Source organism: Leucoraja erinacea, chromosome 10, assembly GCF_028641065.1.
Source record: "Leucoraja erinacea ecotype New England chromosome 10, Leri_hhj_1, whole genome shotgun sequence".
NCBI lineage: Eukaryota > Metazoa > Chordata > Chondrichthyes > Rajiformes > Rajidae > Leucoraja > Leucoraja erinaceus.
In genome coordinates, this window is record NC_073386.1 from 47,848,205 (window position 1) to 47,867,837 (window position 19,633).

At 42.0% G+C, this 19,633-nt stretch overlaps 1 protein-coding gene across 6 annotated transcripts in view; it reads right to left on the minus strand.

Annotated features, from left to right (window-relative positions):
* The window catches only part of prg4b (proteoglycan 4b), a 138,309-nt gene that overhangs the window by 106,054 nt on the left and 12,622 nt on the right, over positions 1-19,633 (minus strand). The window contains exons 1-2 of one of the 6 annotated variants that reach the window (XM_055642160.1): positions 19,104-19,206; positions 15,241-15,295 (exon numbers count right to left, since the gene is read on the minus strand). The exons of 2 other annotated variants lie outside the window; for them this stretch is intronic. Coding sequence is in view for 1 of the 4 variants with exons in the window: in XM_055642163.1 (XP_055498138.1) it covers positions 19,104-19,274 (171 nt within the window). In the remaining 3 variants the exon portion in view is untranslated. Of the gene's footprint in view, positions 1-15,240; positions 15,296-17,312; positions 17,451-19,103; positions 19,496-19,633 lie in introns of those variants that run through there. 3 more of the 6 variants (XM_055642163.1, XM_055642158.1, XM_055642162.1) reach the window with 3 other exon arrangements.

Consider the following 19,633-nt stretch of genomic DNA (forward strand, 5'->3'; position numbering starts at 1 on the left):
AAACGCAAAAAAGACTACCGACAAACGCAAAAAAAAAGACGACCGACACAAACGCAAAAAGACGAACCGACAAACGCAAAAAAGACAAACGACAAACGCAAAAAAGACAAACGACAAACGCAAGAAGAACAAACGACAAACGCAAAACGACAAACGACAAACGCAAAAAGACAAACGACAAACGACAAACGACAAACGACAAACGCAAAAAGACAAACGACAAACGACAAACGCAAAAAGACAAACGACAAACGCAAAAAGACAAACGACAAACGCAAAAAGACAAACGACAAACGCAAAAAGACAAAAGACAAACCAAAACGCAAAAAGACATTGACTAACACAAAAAACTGACGCAAAAAAGACGACCGGCAAACGCAAAAAAAGACGGGACCGCAAGCGCAAAAAAAAGACGACCGGCCGGCGCAAGCGCAAAAAAGACGACCGGACAAGCGCAAAAAGACGACCGGCAAGCGCAAAAAAGACGACCGGCAAGCGCAAAAAGACGACCGGAAAGCGCAAAAAGACGACCGGCAAGCGCAAAAAAGACGACCGGCAAGGCGCAAAAAGAGACGACCGCAACAAGCGCAAAAAGGCGACCGGCAAACGCAAAAAGGCGACCGGCAAAACGCAAAAAAAAAGGCGACCGACAAAACGCAAAAAGGCGACCGACAAACGCAAAAAAGCGACCCACAAAAGCAAAAAGGCGACCGACAAACGCAAAAAGGCGACCGACAAACGCAAAAAGACGACCGACAAACGCAAAAAGACGACCGACAAACGCAAAAAGGCGACCGACAAACGCAAAAAGACGACCGACAAACGCAAAAAGACGACCGACAAACGCAAAAAGACGACCGACAAACGCAAAAAGACGACCGACAAACGCAAAAAGACGACCGCCAAACGCAAAAAAACGACCGACAAATGACAAACGCAAAAAAGACCTACCGACAAACGCAAAAAAAAAAAGACCGACAAAACGCAAAAAGACGACCGACAAACGCAAAAAGACAAACGACAAACGCAAAAAGACAAACGACAAACGCAAAAAGACAAACGACAAACGAAAGAAGACAAACGACAAACGCAAAAAGACAAACGACAAACGCAAAAAGACAAACGACAAACGACAAACGCAAAAAGACTACCGACAAACGCAAAAAGACAAACGACAAACGCAAAAAGACAAACGACAAACGCAAAAAGACATTGACTAACACAAAAAAAACTGACGCAAAAAGACGACCGGACAAACGCAAAAAGACGACCGGCAAACGCAAAAAGACGACCGGCAAACGCAAAAAGACGACCGGCAAACGCAAAAAGACGACCGGCAAACGCAAAAAGACGACCGGCAAGCGCAAAAAGACGACCGGCAAGCGCAAAAAGACGACCGGCAAGCGCAAAAAGACGACCGTCAAGCGCAAAAAGACGACCGACAAGCGCAAAAAGACAAACGACAAACGCAAAAAGACGACCGACAAAACAACGCAAAAAGACGACCGACAAACGCAAAAAGACGACCGACAAACGCAAAAAGACGACCGACAAACGACAAACGCAAAAGACGACACAAAAACACAAAAGAGACGACGCAAAAAGACAAACGAAAAACTCAAAAAGGCGATGCAAAAAGACAAACGACAAACGCAAAAAGACAAATGACAAACGCAAAACGACAAACGACAAACGCAAAAAGACAAAAAGACAAACGACAAAAAAAAGACAAACGACAAACGCAAAAAGACAAACGACAAATGCAAAAAGACAAACGATAAACGCAAAATCACAAACGATAAACGCAAAATCACAAACGACAAACGCAAAAAGACAAACAACAAACGCAAAAAGACAAACGACAAAACGCAAAAAGACAAACGACAAACGCTAAAAGACGACGCAAAAAGACAAACGACAAACGCAAAAAGACTAACGACAAACGCAAAAAGACAAACGACAAACGCAAAAAGACAAACGACAAACGCAAAAAGACAAATGACAACGCAAAAAGACAAACGACAATGCAAAAAGGCGACGCAAAAGACGAACGACAAACGCAAAAAGACAAACGACAAACGCAAAAAGACGAACGTCAAACGCAAAAAGACAAACGGAAAAAGACAAACGACAAACGCAAAAAGACAAACGACACGAGGGGGAGGGGGAGGGGGAGGGGGAGAGGGACGGAGAGGGAGAGGGGCGAGGGGAGGGGGACGAGGGGGGACACGGGGGAGGGGGAAGGGGACGAGGGGGAGAGGGAGGGGGACGAGGGGGAGAGGGAGGACAGGGACGGGAGGGACGAGAGGTAGGACAGGGAGGATAGGGAGGAGAGGGAGAGGGAATTTGAGAAAGCATTTAACTGTATTTGGCATGAAGGGCTCTATTACAAACTCCTAGGCTGTGGTATAGGAGGAAAGGTATATGATCTTATCAAATCAATTTGTCTGAATGATAAATGTGGCATTAAAATGGGGGACAAACGCACTGATCTCTTCGCCCAGAAGAGGCGTCCGGCAAGGCTGCAATCTGAGCCCGACGCTGTTTAATGTATATATCAACGATTTGGCAGTAAAGTTGTACCAGAGCACAGCGCCGGGCCTGTGTCTTCTGGACGGAGAGATAAATTCGCTGTTTTATGCGGATGACTTGATTCTGCTGTCCCCACAGAACAGGGACTGACTGCAGCAACAGTTGGGCCTACTTGATGAGAGTACTGCTAAAATTGGGCCCTGGCAGCAAATCTAAAGAAAACCAACCATGATTTTTCAGAAAAGACCCAGATGTCAGGAAGATAAATTCAAATTTACTCTCAATGGTACTGTTATCGAACACACTATGAGCTATACTTACCTTGGTCTAACTGTTTCAGCATCAGGAAACTTCAATATGGCAGGAATGCACTAAAAGAGAAAGCTAGAAGAGCTCTGTATGCAATAAAAAGAAGATTCTACAACATCCAAATCCCAATTAAAATCTGGCTTAAAATATTTGACAGTGTAATCCAGCCTATTGCGCTTCATGGTAGTGAAGTATGGGGTCCACTCAGTCACCATAGTTATAGTAAATGGACCGCCAAACGCAAAAAGACGACCGACAAACGCAAAAAGACGACCGACAAACGCAAAAAGACGACCGACAAACGCAAAAAGGCGACCGACAAACGCAAAAAGGCGACCGACAAACGCAAAAAGACGACCGACAAACGCAAAAAGACAAACGACAAACGCAAAAAGACGACGCAAAAAGACAAACGACACTCAAAAAGACAAACGACACATGCAAAAAGACAACGCAAAAAGATGACCGACAAACGCAAAAAGACAAACGACACACGCAAAAAGACAAACGACACACGCAAAAAGATGACGCAAAAAGACAAACGACACACGCAAAAAGACGACGCAGATAGACGACGCAAAAAGACGACCGACAAACGCAAAAAGACGACCGACAAACGCAAAAAGACGACCGACAAATGCAAAAAGACGACCGACAAATGCAAAAAGGCGTTTGTCTTTTTGCGTTTGTCGTTTGTCTTTTTGCGTTTGTCGTTTCGTTTTGCGGTAGTCTTTTTGCGTTTGTCGTTTCTCGGTCGTCTTTTTGCGTTTGTCGTTTGTCGGTCGTCTTTATGCGTTTGTCGGTCATCTTTTTGCATTTGTCGGTCATCTTTTTGCGTTTGTCGGTCGTCTTTTTGCGTCGTCTTTTTGCGTCATTTTTTTAATTTGTCATTGTCTTTTTGCGTTTGTCAAACGCAAAAAAGACAAACGACAAACGCAAAAAGACAAACGACAAACGCAAAACAAAAGACAAACGACAAACGCAAAAAAGACAAACGACAAACGACAAACGACAAACGCAAAAAGACAAACGCAAAAAGACAAACGACAAACGCAAAAAGACAAACGCAAAAAGACAAACGCAAAAAGACAAATGACATACGCAAAAAGACAAACGACAAACGCAAAAAGACAAACGACAAACGCAAAAAGGCATTTGTCTTGTTGCGTTTGTCGTTTGTCTTTTTGCGTGGTCTTTTTGCGTGTGTCGTTTGTCTTTTTGCGTGTGTCTTTTTGCGTGTGTCTTTTTGCGTTTGTCTTTTTGCGTTTGTCTTTTTGCGTTTGTGGTTTGTCTTTTTGCGTTTGTCGTCTTTTTGCGTTTGTCGTTCGTCTTTTTGCGATTGTCGTTTGTCGGTAGTCGTTTGTCGGTAGTCTTTTTGCGTTTGTCGTTTGTCGGTAGTCTTTTTGCGTTTGTCGTTTGTCGGCAGTCTTTTTGCGTTTGTCGGTCGTCTTTTTTGCATTTGTCGGTCGTCTTTTTTGCGTTTGTCGTTTGTCGTTTGTCTTTTTGCGTTTGTCGTTTGTCTTTTAGCGTTTGTCGTTTGTCTTTTCGCGTTTGTCGTTTGTCTTTTCGCGTTTGCCGGTCGTCTTTTCGCGTTTGCCGGTCGTCTTTTCGCGTTTGCCGGTCGTCTTTTCGCGTTTGTCGGTCGTCTTTTCGCGTTTGTCGGTCGTCTTTTTGCGTTTGTCGTTTGTCTTTTTGCGTGGTCTTTTTGCGTGTGTCGTTTGTCTTTTTGCGTGTGTCTTTTGTCGTGTGTCTTTTTGCGTTCGTCTTTTTGCGTTTGTGGTTCGTCTTTTTGCGTTTGTGTTTCGTCTTTTTGCGTTTGTCGTTCGTCTTTTTGCGATTGTCGTTTGTCGTTTGTCGGTAGTCTTTTTGCGTTTGTCGGTCGTCTTGCGTTTTCGCGTTTGTCGGTCGTCTTTTTGCGTTTGTCGTTTGTCTTTTTGCGTTTGTCGTTTGTCTTGTTTTGCGTTTGTCGCTTGTCTTTTTGCGTTTGCCGGTCGTCTTTTTGCGTTTGCCGGTCTTTTTGCGTTTGCCGGTCGTCTTTTTGCGTTTGTCGGTCGTCTTTTTGCGTTTGTCGGTCGTCTTTTTGCGTTTGTCGGTCGTCTTTTTGCGTTTGTCGGTCGTCTTTTTGCGTCGTTTTTTTGTGTTTGTCATTGTCTTTTTACGATTGTCGTTTGTCTTTTTGCGTTTGTCAAACGCAAAAAGACAAACGACAAACGCAAAAAGACAAACGACAAACGCAAAAAGACGACCGACAAACGCAAAAAGACGACCGACAAACGCAAAAAGACGACCGACAAACGACAAACGACAAACGCAGAAAGACGACACAAAAACACAAACGAAAAACGCAAAGAGACGACGCAAAAAGACAAACGAAAAACTCAAAAAGGCGATGCAAAAAGACAAACGACAAACGCAAAAAGACAAATGACAAACGCAAAACGACAAACGACAAACGCAAAAAGACAAATGACAAACGGGACAAACGCAAAAAGACAAACGACAAACGCAAAAAGACAAACGACAAATGCAAAAAGAAAGAACGACACGCAAAAAGATAAACGCCAGACGACAAACGACAAACGCAAATAGACAAACAACAAACGCAAAAAGACGACACAAAAAGACAAACAACAAACGCAAAAAGACGACGCAAAAAGACAAACGACAAACGCAAAAAGACTAACGACAAACGCAAAAAGACAAACGCAAAAAGACAAAAAGACAAATGACAACGCAAAAAGACAAACGACAATGCAAAAAGGCGACGCAAAAAGAGACGAACGACAAACGCAAAAAGACAAACGACAAACGCAAAAAAGACGAACGTCAAACGCAAAAAGGCGAAGGACAAACGCAAAAAGGCGAAGGACAAACGCAAAAAGACAAACGACAAACGCAAAAAAAACAAACGACACGAGGGGGAGGGGGGGGGAGGGGGAGGGACGAGGGGGAGAGGGGACGAGGGGGAGAGGGGGACGAGGGGGAGGGGAGGAGGGGGAGAGGGGGGAGGGACGAGGGGGAGAGGGGACGAGGGGGAGAGGGACGAGGGGGAGAGGGACGAGGGGGACGAGAGGGACGAGAGGTAGGACAGGGAGGATAGGGAGGAGAGGGAGAGGGAATTTGAGAAAGCATTTAACTGTATTTGGCATGAAGGGCTCTATTACAAACTGCTCCGCTGTGGTATAGGAGGAAAGGTATATGATCTTATCAAATCAATTTGTCTGAATGATAAATGTGGCATTAAAATTGGGGACAAACGCACTGATCTCTTCACCCAGAGAAGAGGCATCAGGCAAGGCTGCAATCTGAGCCCGACACTGTTTAATGTATATACCAACGATTTGGCAGTAAAGTTTGACCAGAGCACAGCGCCGGGCCTCTGTCTTCTGAACGGAGAGGTAAAATCCCTGTTTTATACGGATGACTTGGTTCTGCTGTCCCCCACAGAACAGGGACTGCAGCAACAGTTGGGCCTACTTGATGAGTACTGCTAAAATTGGGCCCTGGCAGCAAATCTAAAGAAAACCAACCATGATTTTTCAGAAAAGACCCAGATGTCAGGAAGATAAATTCAAATTTACTCTCAATGGTACTGTTATCGAACACACTATGAGCTATACTTACCTTGGTCTAACTGTTTCAGCATCAGGAAACTTCAATATGGCAGGAATGCACTAAAAGAGAAAGCTAGAAGAGCTCTGTATGCAATAAAAAGAAGATTCTACAACATCCAAATCCCAATTAAAATCTGGCTTAAAATATTTGACAGTGTAATCCAGCCTATTGCGCTTTATGGTAGTGAAGTATGGGGTCCACTCAGTCACCATAGTTATAGTAAATGGGAAAAACATACAACGGAGGCACTGCATGCAGAATTTTGTCGGAACATCCTCCGTATCCAAAGGAAAACACCAACAAATACATGTAGGGCGGAACTAGGGAGATACCCACTGATAATATCCAGAAAAGAGCACTAAAATTTTGGAATCACCTTAAATCTAGCCCCCCAGATACCCTCCAGTTTAAAGCCCTTCAAACACAAGACGGGAACCCAGAAAAGAGTTCCCTGTGTCAGTTGGTACTGAGACTAACTACCCCTATTCAGTTAAACTCTATCTAGTTAAACGCTGACCGGCCCCAAATCAATACTGACCCCCAATCACCAGTTAGAGTGAACCAAATTATCAAACAATGTAAAGAAACGTACTTGGAACATTGGGATAAAGAAACCAAAAGACAAAGCAGATTAGAATGTTACCTTTACCTAAAAAGAGATTATAAATTGGCAGACTATCCCTCAACTGTTAGAAACATAAAGCAGAGACCGACCCTCACCAAATACAGATTAAGTGACCACTATTTGGCAGTTGAGGTTGAAACAGAGGTGCACTTCCTCCTAAATTGCAATTTTTTTGACAAAACAAGGAAAGCATACTTTGACAAACTCAGTGTGGCAACCCCTGACTTTAAAGAACTAGATGATACATCAAAAATTAAGAATAATCCTTGGTGAAGGAAATACGGCACATCTTGGTGCACAATACGTAACAGCATGCCATAACCTGAGAGACGGTGAATGACCAACATGCACATATATACGCACACACTAATCGACATTAACTAACACTATGAAGTGAATATTGAATTGCTAAACTTGCTATTGTATTGTACTGCTTACAGCTGCAAGAACGTGTAGCAATCAATAAAGGGCACACACACACACACACCAAAATTGGGCCCTGGCAGTAAATCTAAAGAAAACCAACATAATGATTTTTCAGAAAAGACCCAGATGTCAAGAAGATAAATTCAAATTTACTCTCAATGGTACTGTTATCGAACACACTATGAGCTATACTTACCTTGGTCTAACTGCTTCAGCATCAGGAAACTTCAATATGGCAGTGAATGCACTAAAAGAGAAATGCAATCTATGCAATAAAAAGATTTTAGTTCGGAGTCACGTGAGTGACTACGTGAAGAAGGCCGTCCAGGCGCACGCGCGTCCATCTCATCAGACGCATTGCGCTGCGACCACGGTAGAGGACGGACCTCCAAGCGTTGAGTGAAAGAAATCCTGAACGTACGAATTTTACTTTCATTTTAGGCTGCTTTTCTCCGTGGAGACTGCGTGCAGAGACACAGGCAAGTCTTACGTATGGAGAAAGGGGAGGAGGAATGGTAAGCGCACCGCAGTAAGCACTCAATAAGACAAAGTGTCCGAGTGTAACGGGCGCCCGACTAAAAAGTCCCGTTGAAACTCCCACAGGGAGCAAGGCCATAAAGAAATAATAGGCCTGGAAGACTCGGAGGAGTCTGAACTATAAATCATGTCAGATAGAATTTATAAACTGGAATTCCTCATGGGTAAAACAAACGCGTGCTTAAAGAGCAACCGCATGGAACACCCAGAAGAGGTTCTGGGAAACGTTGGCCCAGATTTGAGCCAGCGACCAAAATGCCTGATGATAAAGATGAATATATGGGCTGACCCGACACGGACGCAGCACCAGAAATGTCTGAAAGACAATACAGGCGTTGGTCTACAGGAGGCCCAGAATATGAAGCAGCACCCAAAAGTGGGCTGCCAATATACAGCTCAATAGAAGAGCTTGATATACCCCAAAGAGGGACAAAAAAGCGTAGGCTTATGAGAGAGCCATCGCATGAAATACCTAATGATGAATATCCAGGTGAAACCCGTTATGAGGAGGAATATCCAGAATATTCTGACAATCAATAATATAAGGACCAGAGCCCATACAAAAAGAAATGTACCAGGGCTGGCCATAAGTTCTCTATTCCCAGAAAAAAGGGACAACCTCTAAAAGAGGATATAGCAGAAGTATAAATACCTGCTTTCCCATCATTTGGAAGAACCAAGGATGGATGAGATGGAGAACATATATGAAATCCCGCAGAATTGCGATCTGCTAGTAGTCCTATCTGTCAACAGTGAAGTGTGGAGTTATGGGCACTGTAGTATGCGTTCAAGAAATTAGGTTACAGCGGGTACTAAGATTAATGTGGTCAAGCATTACGGCTTTGCCAGAGACCTGGAAGAAGGAAATGTTATGGGAATGATGTGTAATGCACAATTTGAAATAAGCTGTATTTGTAAAAATACGATAAGACCTAACATACATCCTAAGTTTGCAGGGCTCTGTAAACCATCTAATATACAATTGCCATAATGAAGGCAATATCCATACCGAAGGGTGGCTGGAACTGGTGAAGGAACAAGTCGCTCGTACCCGCATACACGAGATTGGCGTACGACCCCAGGATGTGGAGGACGTGTTTATTTCCACGAGGGGCAAGGAACAAAAAGTGACACCAGCAAATCCTGAGGTAGGTGGTTCTGGTTCTGAGACAACCACATCAGATGTGTCCTATTCACAAATTGGGGGGAAATTACAATTCTTCCTAATAGAAGGGCAACAAATAACATCTGATGCCTATATACTGTGCAGTATAATGGGGTTTATAATTAAATTCTACCAAAAAATGAAAATTCCCCTACTCAACATATTCGAAGACGAATACATGTTCTCTAAAGAAAAGATTAAAATTATTCAAGTAGAACTTGACATATTGAGTAAAAAAGGGTTAATTGAGAAAGATTATCAAAACCACCAATGCATGTCTAGTATTTTCTCTATACCTAAACAGCATGGTGGCAGTAGAATCATTTTGACCTTACAAGCCTCAACCCTTTTGTACAGTATAAACATTTTAAAATGGAGACATAATGCTTTGCAGTTAAATTCAACAAAAGGCTATTTGGCAAGCATAGATCTCCAAGATGTGTATTACTCTGTGACTGTGCAAGGTAAGATCGTAGATATTTGAAATTTATCTGGATGCATCAATTGTGGCAATGCAAAGCATTGCCTCATGGATTAACCTCAGCCCTGGATTGTTTACTAAACTGCTAAAATCAATCTTAGCATTGTTAAGAGCCCAAGGCTATTTGATAATGGTTTATTTGCATGACATTTTAGTTGTGGCACTGAAGCCATAACGACAGTATCAGTTTTAAAAGTCAAATTAACATTCAAAATCTGGGCTTCTTTATCTCCAGATAAATCTAGATTGACACCTAACATTATAATTGTTTACTTGGGGTTCACTATTAATTCAGAGCACATGACAGTGACTTACCCAAGGACTAAAGCTGTAGTGAATTGGGGGTTGTAAGGAACTAATTGCAGGCAAACAACCATCAATCAGGAAAGTGACAAGCCTAATTGCTTCTTTCCAGCTGTACAACTTGGCCCACTTCATTACTGTCAACTGCAGTGAGCATAACCCATGTAACTACCAAACACAGCAATTATAATATAAAATGGTGGATCAATAATATTGATTGATCTTACAGAAAAATTCTGGTTGAATCATAAAAAGAGAGAGAGAGAGAGAGAGAGAGGAGAGAGAGAGTTTTTACGTTAAAAACAATATACAGAAAGTGGTTCAGGAAATGATTGTTATGACAAACTTAAAACAAAGTGAAAATATCTACTCAGAGTTTAGAAATGCAATTTACTTTCAACCCCATTAGGATTTTTAAAAATTCAACTCCAATTTGGAGACAATTTACCCTATTTTACTGGCGTATCCTAACAGCGAGAATTCAAAAATTCAATGCAAATGTTCTCACCATTTATTTTGTGCACAATCCTTTAGGTACACCTGTAAATATTTGTAGGCATTGCAGAAAAGCAGCCTGTTTTCCACATTCATGCATACATTTTAATTTCTACTTTAACTTCAGTTACACAACGATTTCTTTAATAGATTCTACAAAAATAAAATCATTTTAAGTTCTTAACTGGTTTCTTGTTCTAGTCAAATATTAAAACTACAAGAATTCATGAGTTGTCCAGAAGATTCATTACGAGGACAAGGAGATTCATGTGGTGCACAGAAGTCAGTGTGGGCTGAACAGCTTGATTTATATCATTCCCTTAGATCGGTTTTCTCATCCAATTTCTAATTCCTTACCACCAGAAAGAATGAATTTAAAATTGATATCATTCATTTTTGTTGTTTTATCTAGTAATTTTTATTTTCATTATCACTTACAAATCAATGAAATCTCTTTGCATTCTTCACGATACTTGACCATTTTGACAGAGAATAGCCATATAACCATATAACAATTACAGCGCGGAAACAGACCATCTCGACCCTTCTAGTCCGTGCTGAACACATAACCTCCCTTAGTCCCATATACCTGCGCTCAGACCATAACCCTCCATTCCCGTCCCATCCATATAACTATCCAATTTATTTTTAAATTATACCCACGAACCTGCCTCCACCACTTCCACTGGAAACTCATTCCACACCGCTACCACGCTCTGAGTAAAGAAGTTCCCCCTCATGTTACCCCTAAACTTCTATCCCTTAATTCTGAAGTCATGTCCTCTTGTTTGAATCTTCCCTACTCTCAGTGGGAAAAGCTTTTCCACGTCAACTCTGTCTATCCCTCTCGTCATTTTAAAAACCTCTATCAAGTCCCCCCTTAACCTTCTGTGCTCCAAAGAATAAAGCCCTAACTTGTTCAACCTTTCTCTGTAACTTAGTTGCTGAAACCCAGGCAACATTCTAGTAAATCTCCTCTGTACTCTCTCTATTTTGTTGACATCGTTCCTATAATTAGGCGACCAAAATTGTACACCATACTCCAGATTTGGCCTCACCAATGCCTTGTACAATTTTAACATTACATCCCAACTTCTATACTCATGTACAATTTCTATACTCATGTACAAACTAGAACTATCTTTGGAACAGATGTTTACTGAAATAAGGGGAGAGTGTCAGTCAAATCAAAAGTGCTGGCCCATTGTGAATGCTAAACCCACTTCCCCATTTGCAGCCACCTCACATCTTCTCCTTCTCCTTCTCAAGTAGTTCCCACTTTATAAGGGAAGGATGTTAATCTACTGTCACATTATGGGCTAACTTTAGCTTGACTGCCCTTAGAAACTAGCCACTGCTAGCGCTCGGCCTTGCTGTTATACTAGACCCCTGTCTCGAAATGTATGAGGCCGGTAAGAAATCACCACGTTCATGACTATGTCTTACCAACTTTTCCTTATAATGTTTATGTGTAATCATACTTGAAAGGCTCCAAAATTGGGCTCAATGGACCCACTTTGTGGTTCGTGATTTGATCTCTGCCTTCTTGTTTTTAGCAGCTGGCCAGCATTTGACTGGTTTGTTTCCACTAGTCTTCATAGCGGACTGTCTGGGGCTGATAAGAACTCATTATAGTCAAGGCTGTGTTACACCAATTAGCTCTTACAACGTTTTTGTTTAACAATACTTAATTGATGTTCTTCCGCCCTGCGCCTTAATCCAAGAACCCAGTTTGCAATTTGCTAATCTCTCTAATGCTAACTCTTTCTTTATACCTTATCAACTTTAAGTTATACTATGTTATATCAAAGGAAGCTATTCCTGTTTCACTTATACGTTGGCTTACTTATTTAGTATCACCATTTTGTTAATTTGTCTTGTGGTATTATTACTATCATCACTACTTCCCTCGATCTTCACTTTCGTAAACGATCTAACCCCTTTAAACAGTGGAGGTTCAACTCCTCATTACTAGCAGAGGCTCACTACAAGCAATTCCTGCACTCTCAAATCATTTTATCCCAGATCATTTAGATGCTACCTGATTGTATGTCTCAGTATTTGGCATGAGATACAATTTAGCTTTGCAAATGCAGAGAAAGTTACATCAGTTATAATAAATTAGATAATTTCTATACAATTTATTGGCAATTAAAAACAGACACTTCCACACTTGTCACTTTCATATTTAAAAAATGTTTCTTAGGTCAGATGCAACATTTGTGTTTATTAGGACAAAACATTCTTAATTTTAAAAGCCTTTGTTGTTGTTCAAGTATCAAATGTTTGAAACATCCTGTCTGTCTGCCATTCCAAAGATTATCTGTGAGAGAGCTGACAGATTTACGAAGGTTGGGAAATAGACTGAGAACTGATTTCTCATATGTATACTTTCAAGAGAGAGCTAGATAGGGCTCTTAAAGATGGCGGAGTCGGGGGATGTGGGGAGAAGGCAGGAACGGGGTACTGATTGAGGATGATCAGCCATGATCACATTGAATGGTGGTGCTGGCTCGAAGGGCCAAATGTCCTACTCTGGCACATATTGTCTATCAGCTCGAACTGTTTTTACCTCATAATTCCAGAGTTTTTTTGGTAATAATTTATTCTCTACCTCGGCATGTTAATTTTTCAATCCTAATTACAAACAATGCCTTTCAATGTACCTATCCAAATGCCTGTTAATGGCTCCCTCACTACTTTATCTAGCATCTTATTCCAAATACATACTACCCTGTGTGTGAAAACTTTGCCCCCTCTATTCATATTAAATATTTCCCCTCACCATAAACCCTTGTTTTTGATTCTCCCATCTTGCACCCCTCAGCCTCTTGCACTCGAATAAAGTTCTAGCCTGCCCAATCTTTCCCAATCACTCTGGCCCTCGAGTCCTGGCAACATCCTTCGAAATCTTCTCTGCCTGCCTCCCAGATTAATGGTATCTTTCCTAAAGCAGCGTGAGCAAAGCTGAACACAATAATTCAAGTGTGACCTCACCAACATCTTGTACAACTGTAACATAACGTTCCATCTTCTATACCTAATTTCCTGACTGATGAAAGCCTGTGCCAAAAGCTTTCTTCACCAGCCTATCTGCCACTTATATGCCACTCCAAAATCCCTCTGCTCTGCAACATTCCTCAGGGCCCTGTTATTCACTGTGAAGGTCCTGCCCTGACTTGACTTCCTATATGCAACACTTCACATGTATTATCCAAATTAAACTCCATAAGCGATTCCTCTGCCCACTTGAACAGCTGATGAAGGTCCCATTGTAATTCCTGACAACCACGTTCACTCCCTACAATACCACCTATTTTAGTGTCATCTGTAAACTAACTAATCACGTCTTGTACATTCTCATCCAAATTGTTGATATTAATGACAAATACTGGGCCCAACACCAATCCCCGAGGCACCCCACTCTTCACAAACCTCAGGTCGAAAAACACCCTTCTATTGCTACCAAAAAGCCAATTCTATATCCAGTTAGCTAGCTCTTCCAGTACACCCTTGTGATATAACCTTCCAAAGCAGTCCACCCTGCAGAATCTTAAAAGATCTTGCTGGTCCATATAGACTATGTCTATGGCTTTGCCTTCTTAGCTGTTTCAACACACTCAGAATCGTCAGAAAAAAACTCCCATGTGTTAACCATGCTGACTTTCACTAATCAGCCATCTTTCCAAAGGGATGTCTACTTTATCCCTCTGAATCCTCTCCATTAACTTTCGTAAGGTAGGCTTACCAGTTTATGGGTACAAGGTTTGCCTTTGCAGCCCTTCTACAACAGAGACACATTAATCACCCTCCAGTCTTCTGGCACCTCACCCATGTCTAACGACGATTCAAATATCTCTGCCAGATCTCTAGCTTCCCACAGTGTTCTTTGATACACCAGATAAGGCCTGGGAGTTTTATCCACCTTCAGGTGTCCAGCACCTCCTCAGCCAATTCAGAATGTCCGCAAAACATCTCCATCAACTGTCCTCAGTTCACTACACTTCATATCTCTGTGTAAAATCACAGGATAAATATTCACTGAGGACCATGCCCGTGTCCTGCAGCTCTACTCATAGCATTCCACTGTGCCCGACATCTATTAAAGCCTCAAAACACCATACTCCAATCGACTTTTGCATATTCCTGTCAAATACCATCAAAGTTGGCCTTGCCCTAATTTATAACTTTAACTTGTGGACTAGCCCTGCCCTTGTTCATACATATTTCAAAGCTAATACAACTGGGATCACTGGTCCCAAAAGGCTCACCTGCTGATACTTCAGTCACTTATCATATCCAATTCCCTAAAAGGTCAAGGTTTGGCCTCTTCATTGCAGGGCGTCTACAAATTGCCCAAAAATGATCATTTAAATTTAATAAGCTTAGCCTGGCTCAACAGAAAAGTCTCTTCCACTGGTGAAATTCATAATTTCAGGTACACCACAAAGTGAAGATGGTTACCTCCTGATCTGACATTCGTTACATCCTTGGTTATTAGAAAACAGAACAGCCTTTGGACCCACAATGTCTGTGCTGAACATGATGCTAAGATACACTAATCTCATCTACCTGCACACAATCCATTATCCCTCCATTTCTTGCATTTTCATGTGCCCAACTAAAACCCTCATAAATGCTACTATCTGTCTGCCTCCACCACCACCATCCAGGCAACACATTCCAGGCACACTCACCCTCTGTACAAATAAACCTGCCCCGCACATCTCTGTTAAACTTTGCCCCTCTCACCTTAAATCTATGACAAGAAGCGTGGATGAAGAGTCTAAAGACTAGTAATAATTTCCTGGGAATCACAAGAAAAGCACAGTGGGAGGGGATAAGAAATCAGATATACAAAAGCTGAAAACCATTTATTACAAAACACATTAAAGTTCTTCCATCTGATAATAACTAATAAATACTTTAGAAAGTTTGAGTTTTATTACAGCTGTGCAGTTTCCCCAGGGCAGCACTGTTATAAATACAATAAAGTTTTGTCATTATATACTTAAAATTATAGAACAGTGTGTAGAATAGGAACAAATAATTAAATTATTATTTTTACTTTAATCAACATTTCAAAATGAGAACGTCCTGTTCATCATAATATGCAAGGTTGGAGATTAATAACTATATTTTATTCATACATTATACCTCCTCTCCTAAACTTTACAATATTCAAAATGACTAGACCATGGTTCTTTAAGTAAGTTTCTTCAATACCGCTGCATGTTTTGTATTGTCTTCAGAAAACAAACACATCAAAACTTTAAATTATTTAATTTTACCAACTTCATCCATAATATCATTTGGCCTGTTTCCAACAATTGTACTTCACTGTTACAGTGAATGTTCCATTGGTTAACAAATTACAAAAGGTTGTTTCATCATATTATTATTGTTGTCTTGGTCATTCCATGCAGTAACATGCACAGATAATAGAAAAAATGGAGGTCTATTTACATTAATGTCAAAATTATGTAGCCCATTGTAAAGTTCTGAAAATGCATATACCTAACCACATTCTATCAGTTTGTTACTCTGCTTGTTCTCTCCTTTCTCAGTTTCTTCATTTTTCATGCACGACCAACTTGTCTTAATATTTAATTTTAATATTTACTTCAGCTCATTTTTCTTTATGCGTCTCTCACTTTGTATTATATTTCAACACATGTGCATCTGTTTTCTACTTATTCCCCACAATTGCATTTTTGCTAGTTTGTCGGTCTCTATTCTAGTTGCATAATTGCTTCATTAATTATAAATCATATATATCAGTGAAGTCACCTGATGCTTGCAGGAGAATATGCTCAGGCAAAATATGTAGACAAGATCATCACTTTCGCTTAATTCTCATTCCCTTAAAACATCCATTTTCATTTTGGATCAGTGTCATTTGTTTTTTTTCTGTATGAATAAGTCCATTGAATAACAAAAGATATTCAAAGTCACACAATGGCAAAGGTTGTATTCACTTGAAAATGAATCAGTTTTGATAGATAGCACGGGTGTCAACATAAACATTGCTGCATTGGGCCAAATTCCTACATAAAAATCTACAATTTGTCTAAGGGATGGAAAATGTCGCCATTGTTTCTGATACCCATTTCTAACTTCCAGAATTCTATTTCAAAATTGTTAATTTTAAAGTTCACTTCCCTAGTGCAGTCCATTGCAGCTTTCGATTCAAAAACACTTTCTCCAAGTAGGTAGGGCTTGGCCTCTGCCTCGTTATTTAAAGCATGACTGTTACACTGGAGGTTACAAATGTTAATACTCGAGAATAAAGCATGATACTTCCTAATTTAGGCATCCATTATTAATAAACATCCTCAACTTAGTAGCAAAGATGCCAATAAAAGACCTTTTGCCTTTAAAAGACTCCTAAGACAACTCAGCTGCTTCACATTAAGCAGGAATACATTTCTGATCAAACAGACTTTTATTGTATCCATTTAACCAAACAATCTGCTGCACTACTGCAAGATTTAAATTTCCCAAAAAGATCTTGTATTCTTTGAGCCAATTGTGTCTACCTTGCAGATAATGTGGCCTCCAAATTGAGCCAAGTCTTCCCAAACCCTTTATAAACACAACCAAGATGACAGAATGACAGCATCATCCTGGTCTGGTTTCAGATGCAACCTCCACTGTTACATGGACTGCGTTGCTTCACATTTGTTATAAAGTGGCCACTGTGTAATCTGTGCTCCACTCCATGGGCATCTCCGTGTCAGCCAAATATTAATACTATTGGGGTTGTCGGCGTCCCCATGATAGAACCTTCATCAGAACCCGCTCGTATATATGTCGTCACTTACTGTACTTTTATAATCTCTAGAACAGTCCCAGTCTCGTTACTGGGAAGGCAGGCTCTGTGCAAACTGGGAGCAGCCTCTGCAGTTCCTTCCGACAGTAGTTTCGCAATTTGACGAGGAAGCAGAAGTGTCGAAACCCTGACGGAAACTCTCCGTGAATGTCCCCGCCACTGAAGGGTCAGTTTCCACACTGTATTTCTAACTTCTTCAATCTGCAGGCTATTATGGATTACAAGACAAACTACCTCACAGTGAAAGCCAAGGGTTCAGGAAACACATGAATGATTCATCCAGAGGGAATCTGCATTGTCAGCTTTTCTCAGCAGCGGATGCTGCCACTCGGCTAACACCAGGATACTTCGAACAATCTTGTCATTATAAATACTCCACTTTGTCATGGGACTAGTGTAAGGCAACCAATTCTGACTACCTTTGCCATTCCTCCTGGCTGACAGCTCAGCAGTATCAAGGCTTTGAGCTGATGGCATTCTGCATTCAAATGTATTACTCAGTGTGAAGTATATGTGACATCCATAATCTGTGTCCACATGTGGGAAGGGGAGGATATTCCAGGGGATTGGAGAGTTTCCTTAATTGTGGCCAACTTCAAGAAAGTAAACAGGTCTATCTGTCAACTACATGCTGTCTGTTGATGGAAAGTCATCACATTTATCCCCACAAAGCTGCCTCCCGGTGACTAACGAACGGCTCCTTTAAATTACAGGTTAGATCCTGCCTATCTAGAGGCAGGGTGGACAGGATTTTCACCACCTAACATCTACATAAAAAATGCAGGAAGCTGCACCAACTATTACACTTGGTCTGATTTGATCTCGATGAAGCGTGACTCCATCAATCGGGAGGAACTGTGGAACACCTTCTTGCCCACAGCCTCACAACAGAGTAAACTTCAGTGAAGTGTGCAGGAGAGAACTGCAGATGCTGGTTTAAATCCAAGGTAGGCACAACATGCGGGAGTAACTCAGCAGGACAGGCAGCAGCATATCTGGAGAGAAGGAATGGGTGACGTTTCGAGACGAGACACTTCTTCAGTGAAGACGGCTGTCAAATATGCTCAGACACTTTACTCAATCTTTCTTGCTGCTACGCTGCTGCTCAGCTTCACCAACCTTCCTGTGGGGCTGGTGCTAATTTTCAGAACTAATTACAAACGGCTCAATTTACAGTGAGCACATTCCAGATCCCAGTGGAAAATCGCAGGCAAACCCTTCCCAGTTTACCAGAGGGACTTGCGAACAACATCAGTGTCCTGTTTTGGGCAAACACTCCCCAGTTACACCATTGCTCCTGTTGCTCACGTTGTTGGATGCAGGGGCTCATCTGATTCAAGGATGTGCTCAAAGCCTCATTAAAGAAAGGCAACATCACCACCGACACCTGGGGGCCTGGGGACCTGTGGCCCAGAACTCCTCAGGGTGGAGGAGGGGGTTGGGGGGTGGCATAGGGAATGGAAGGAACGCACTTCTTCACACATTGCATATCCGCTCACCAGGCACTACCTGCCCCAGAGGTGGCCGAGTCTGCGGTTCCCTTGTTTGCAACGGCAGCCACCGCAGACCCAAGTAACCCGGGTGAATGGAAGTCACCCTCTCTCTCTCTCTCTCCCTCTCTCCCTCCCTCTCTCCCTCCCCCCCCTCCCCTCCCTCCCCTCCCTCCCTCCGCGGGACGGCCGAGGCAGCAGACACTGGGGACCAAAGATCATATCTTGCTCCGCTCTATGATCTTTGCTAGGGACTGATGGACACTTATCCTGGACCAAACTTATGCACTTACTTTGCAATTAACTTTCCGATCGGAATGAAACAGCCACAAACCGTGCTGGAAAGGCTCCCGCGATGGGTGTTGTATCTCTTCCACTAAACGGAGTCGGTTTCCTCGACAAGATCCGGAAACTAACAGTTTAAATATCTCGGGCGGTTCCTGCAGTCGCGCACTCCATTGCATAGTTCAGCAGGTACACACAATTGCTGGAGTTCAGCGATTGGTCTGGGGCTCAGCACACACCTACAAACTGGCTGCCCTTCCTTCACTTGTGCTTCTTGTTGTCCCTCGTTCAGCAGAGAATCGCTGGGTTTGCCGGCGGCAGGTCCTGGGTGCGCCAACCTTCCACTCCTAGACCACACTTGTGTACATTATTAGACCATCTGCACCCGGTAATCTTGCCAAACAGAGTATTTATAAGCAGCAGGAGGCAAGGTGTTATGTGTGAAACGAAGTTGCCTGATTCATGGATTTTTGGCTAACCACTTGAATCTATGTCCGCAATGAATTATCAGCGATTCTGACGCTGAGGCCACGGTTTT